Source organism: Octodon degus, unplaced genomic scaffold (genome assembly GCF_000260255.1).
Source record: "Octodon degus isolate 3935 unplaced genomic scaffold, OctDeg1.0 scaffold00072, whole genome shotgun sequence".
Taxonomy (NCBI): Eukaryota; Metazoa; Chordata; class Mammalia; order Rodentia; family Octodontidae; genus Octodon; species Octodon degus.
Genome location: NW_004524648.1, coordinates 2,658,897 through 2,664,007, shown reverse-complemented (window position 1 = coordinate 2,664,007; position 5,111 = coordinate 2,658,897). Strand labels below are relative to the sequence as shown.

The 5,111-nt window shown below is 42.0% G+C and overlaps 2 protein-coding genes across 2 annotated transcripts in view; one reads left to right on the top strand and one right to left on the bottom strand.

Annotated features, from left to right (window-relative positions):
* Positions 1-174, bottom strand: part of Mrm3 (mitochondrial rRNA methyltransferase 3) — a 9,890-nt gene extending 9,716 nt beyond the window's left edge. Inside the window, exon 1 of the mRNA XM_004635479.2 lies at positions 4-174. Within this exon, the coding sequence (XP_004635536.1) occupies positions 4-170 (167 nt within the window). The 5' untranslated portion in view covers positions 171-174. The remainder of the gene's footprint in view (positions 1-3) is intronic.
* Positions 175-242: 68 nt separating this feature from the next.
* The window catches only part of Glod4 (glyoxalase domain containing 4), an 18,260-nt gene continuing 13,391 nt past the window's right edge, over positions 243-5,111 (top strand). Inside the window, exons 1-3 of the mRNA XM_023719842.1 lie at positions 243-391; positions 3,169-3,218; positions 3,880-4,000. Of these exons, the coding sequence (XP_023575610.1) occupies positions 302-391; positions 3,169-3,218; positions 3,880-4,000 (261 nt within the window). The 5' untranslated portion in view covers positions 243-301. The remainder of the gene's footprint in view (positions 392-3,168; positions 3,219-3,879; positions 4,001-5,111) is intronic.

The window sequence follows — 5,111 nt, the reverse complement described above, 5'->3', positions numbered from 1 at the left end:
TGCTTCTCGGGAGCGCGCTTCCTTTCCACCACCTCTCCAGATGGGAATATTACTTTCACGGGGCTCCTCCGCAGCGCCCGGACCCAGCGCCGCGCTCTGAGGTCCCAAGTCTGGACGACCGGCAACGATGGTTTCACAGCACACCTCATGCATCTCGCCAGAGCAGCCATCTTCCTGGCGCCTAGAGTTACGTCAGCGATCGCCGTCGCCGGCGGGCGATGTCTAATGACGTCACATGCGCTCGCGCAGTTCGGTGTCTGTTGCCTTGCTGTTCCGTGGAGGCGCTTTGATTTTGGAAGACATGACTTCTCGCCGAGCTTTGCATTTTGTGTTCAAAGTGGGAAATCGCTTCCAGACGACGCATTTCTTTCGGGATGTCCTGGGGATGAAGGTGGAGGCCTGGGGCAAAAGGGGTCGGCTGGGACGGGCGACCGAGCCGCGCTTGGTGAAGCGGGGGGTGGAGAAGTTGCTGTGTAGTGAAGCCAGAGGACTGCGAAAAATGTATCGAACTCCCTGACGTTAGGCCGAGAGTCCTCCCTGGCGTTGTAGGATTTTCACCTTCAGTAAACGGTGCGAATCGCTGAGTATAATAAGTACGGTCGTTTTTGAATTTGCTAAGATCAAGTGTAGACAGTTTTTTTAAGAACTAACACGACTTGCTTTATCATTTAGTTCATTTACGAGTGTTAATGAGCCTTTGCTCCTGGGAAACTACAGCCTACGGAAAAGCAAAAAGTTATATATTTGTAAATTTTGATTTCTGTGTAGATCAGAATATTTAAAGTCGCCCCTGCCCGTCCCGGACCCTCCCCGTCCTGTAGCTTGAACCCAAACTCTTCATACTGAGCGACATCCTCTGGATTTTGTACTTTCCTTCGTTCTTTCGTATTTAGTTATTTAGAAACAGGATCACGCTACGCCCATACTGGCTGGGCTCGATATTGCTATCCTCCTTCTTCAGAGTTCTGCTCTAGTCATGGTTGGTTCGAATGGTCTCTTTTTTGGGTACTCAGTCTCCCCTGATAAATCTAACTCTGACTCTGACTCTCAACACTTCAGATTTAAGAATGAGGACAGAATCCATTTCCTCAGTACTTGGAAGCAGCCCATCTCTGGGCCTGAGAACTAATTCTGCAGAAGTCGCTTAGCTAAAAACTCAGAAATTACTGGGGAATTCATGATAAGCTAGAAAGAAAGGAGGGTAGAAAGCACACTAGCCTTTGGAAGGGCATGAGTTTCGTGTAGTATGGACACTACAGAAGATGTGGTAAAGGAATTCCTGGATTTGCCAATCGTTTTTAAAATGTCTGCTCTTTTTTAGGATACTATGTTGACTTTTCAGGAAAGGTGCAAATAATCTTGGTATCTGTCCTCAGAACTCATGGTCTGGGATAGAATGGAAATGGGAATTGCATTTGTGCATAGCTAATAGCATTAGAACCCAGAGTTTGATAAATGATAGCAGAAAACCATAAAGCACAGCTTTGTTTTTTGTTTTTGCAGAACTGGGGGTTAAAGGTTCTGCCTTAACTGTATTTCTTTATTGATCTAAAGGTTGTTGTGAAGGTAAATGTTGATTATATAAAGATAATATTGGACATACTAGTTAAAGGGTTCTTGTGAAGATTAAACATGTTATTTATTGGCTAGATGGTGTTCAAAATATAGGTACTATTCAACGCATAAACAATATTTGTTCTAGGGCTGGGAGATGGCTCAGTAGCACAAGGTCCCGAGTTCAATTCCCAGTTCTGAAAAAAAAATTTTTTTTTTCTGTAAGTGTTAGCAACTTTATAAAAATACGAAAGGAGTTGAGGATGTAGCTCATTGGTACAGTGCTTGCCCCAGCATACAGGAGGCCCTGAGTTCAGTCTGTAGCCCTATGAACACAACATGACACAAGAAAAAGATAGGGGCTGGGGAGATAGCTCAGTAGAATAAGTGCTTGCCTGGCAGGCACAAGGGCCGGAGTTAAATCCCCAGTTGTGCAAAAAAAAAAAAAAAAAGATAAATTTTCTGACCTGGCTCACCAGTAAATAATTCATGGAGACTTTGCATTTAAGTTGACCTCTAAATATAGATAAGATTTCCAGATCAAGATCATAGCCATGAATTATTACTTAAACTGAGTAAACCATACAAAGATTCATTTGGGACATGCCATTAGTTTTATGTACCTTTAATTTAGCTAAGGTTACTTATTTGAGGTTAAAGAGATGAGATATCAAGCCAGGTAGGCTGGAATTGCTTCTGATAAGAGTTTTGAATGTTGTGATAAGGGATGAGGATTTTATGCTGGATAAGGGAGGAGTTCTTTTACATTTTTAGAACAGGGCAGTGTTGTAATAATAGTTGTATTTTAGAAGTATACTGTTGGGGGCCTGCCCCTTAGCTCAGTTCTTTAAGTGGCTGCTTCAACCAAGCAGTCAGGCTCAGGTTGCTGTGGTTCGATCCCCACAACACAAGACAGCCAGTCATGCCTTGAAGGCATTAGAAACAAAAAAAAAAAAAAAAGAAGTATACTGTTATAGTGATGTTAAGGAGGAAGATCAATGAAAGATCATTTTTAGTAGTCTTTAAAAGAACATTCACCAGGCGTGAGGTAATCCCAGCATTCAGAAAGCTGCTTGAGGTAGGAAGATCTCTGTGAATTTGAGGCCAGCCTGAACTGCAGAGTGAGTTCAAAGCCAATCAGAAGAAGAGATGAGGAGGAGGAAGTGGAGGAGATTATTCAGTTGCAATAGTAGCAATGGAAATTTAAAAGGAAAATAAAAATTAAGACTTTGAGGGGCATAGCGAGGCTGTCTTTAAAAAATCAAGACTTTGAGAGCCCACTGTGTACTGGCTTCTGTGTTAGATGCTTTGACTAAGCTACTTACTCAGAGTTAGGCAGTGTTGGATAGCAGCCAGAGAAACCAGACCTTTTTCATTACACAATGTTGCTTCCGAATCTAAAGAGAGTTATCATTTTTCTCCCGGTCTGACTCTTGTATCAGACTGCTCTTTTGTACCTGTACTTTAGCCTGAAAAAGATACTAAGTACCTCCCTTCCCCCATCTTTAAATAAAGCTTACAAATGATACTGTCTTATGTTTTGACCTTTTAGCTTGTGCTAAGTATACAATATGTGGTGCTAATAGAACTTTACAATCCTATTGCTTGTACCAGGTTCTGCGGCATGAAGAATTTGAAGAAGGCTGCAAAGCTGCCTGTAATGGGTATGACACTTGGAATCTTAAAATCTCCTTTAAACTCTGAATAACCTCAGGTTAGTGTAAGACAGTGAAATAAATTAAGAAAACAGTAAATTAAGGAGACAACTTGAGGAACGCTGCAGACGTCCTGCATTTCTCTCCACTTTCACACATTTCTGGTGCACAAAGCTGTTCTCTAGCTCTTCAAGTACCAACTAGGTGTCCTACCATTGAATTCATTTCTGTACCTCTTTGGAGTTGATGTCAGAGCCTACAAGCTAAAGGCTCAGTCCCACAAGATACCTCTACTTCTGATGCCAGTAACAAGTCTGAGCTATAAACTGAAGGTTTTGAGGCTTACTGGGATTTGCCTGTTTGATGTGCAAAGAAATAAACTATAAAGTCAGGTTGGAAAACTGTCTTTAGGATTCAGTTTCCTCCTTTGAAGAAAACATCAGTGAATCTTTCCCTTTAGTAAGTGCCAAACAAGTGATCTTTGGAACTTGTGCCTGGGACCCTTGAGCACTAGCCATCGCTGTTCTCAGCCTCTTGTGGTCATCTCATCTTGTGAACTCACAGGACCAGAAAGGACTGCCCACTTACTTGTGTTCACTAGTTCTTTGGGGAAGGGGAGCTGAGGTAGCTTTTGTGTGGTCACTGTGTTCATTTACTTTCAATTTTCTAGGCCTTATGATGGGAAATGGAGTAAAACAATGGTGGGATTCGGGCCTGAAGATGATCATTTTGTTGCAGAGCTGACTTACAACTATGGCATTGGAGACTACAAGCTTGGCAATGACTTCATGGTAAATATTCTGTCCCGGGAGATTTTTGGCTAGGAAGATTTATTTTAACTTAAAGTGAGGTTGGCTGTCCATATGCAGAACATTGAGTCTAGACCTATATCTCAGCATGAACTAAGCTAAAATCAAAGTAATCCAAAAAAAGAACTAACTGTTGAACATTTAACCTGCTGAAAGAAAAGTAAAACTTGAAGTCGTAGATGTAGGCAAGGAATTTGCAAACACAACACCATTTGCACAGTAAATAGTACCAAGTACCAGCAAATGGAATCATATCCAATTAATTCCAAGTAGGGTCAGTGAGGAGGTATTGTTAGAGCAAAGGTTCGAAGAAGGTGAGGGACCTTGCCATGTGGCTAAGGGGGATATGGGGATGGGTGGAAAGGCCACTCCAGACAGAGAGAAGACCCTGTGCAAAGGGCCTTAGGCAGGGCCTGCGGGAATGCAAGGAAGCCGATATGGCCAGAATAGAGAGAACGAGGAAGATGGTAAGAGATAGGGTCAGAAATGGTGTGGGCTCAGATTGTGTGAACCCTGTAGGCATTTACTTCTGTCCAAGTGGAGTGAAGAGCTATTGAAAGTTTTTGTTGTTGGTTTGGTATTGTTTTTTTTGAAACTACTATGCTTATGTAGTTTAGGCTGGCTTTATACTCACTCTAAGCCCTGGCTCGTCTCAGAACTCATGGTGATCCTCCTGCCTCAGCTTCCTATGTGCGGGGATTACAGGTGTGTGTGACATCACACCCAGCCATTAAGGGTTTTGTAGTTTGGAAAGTATTCTGGCTGCAGACTGGGGGATAGGATTAACAGGAATAGAACAGAGGTTATTATGATAGTCTAGGCAAGAAATGAAGCTAGCTTTATATGAAGGCAAGTTACATTATTAGATACTTTGATTAAAGAAAGAGAGTATAAACAAATCATCTCAAATAGGTTGCTGGCAGGCTACAATCACGTAAGATTGTGATTTCTGTGGCTAGATCTTAAAAATTTGAAGAGATTATTATTAAATGGATCAGACTTCACTGGCATTTGAATTTTTGTCCTGTGATTTATGAAGTTCTGAGCCTTTGTGGAAGTAAATATCCAAAACTACTTTAAAGTTACTAGAACA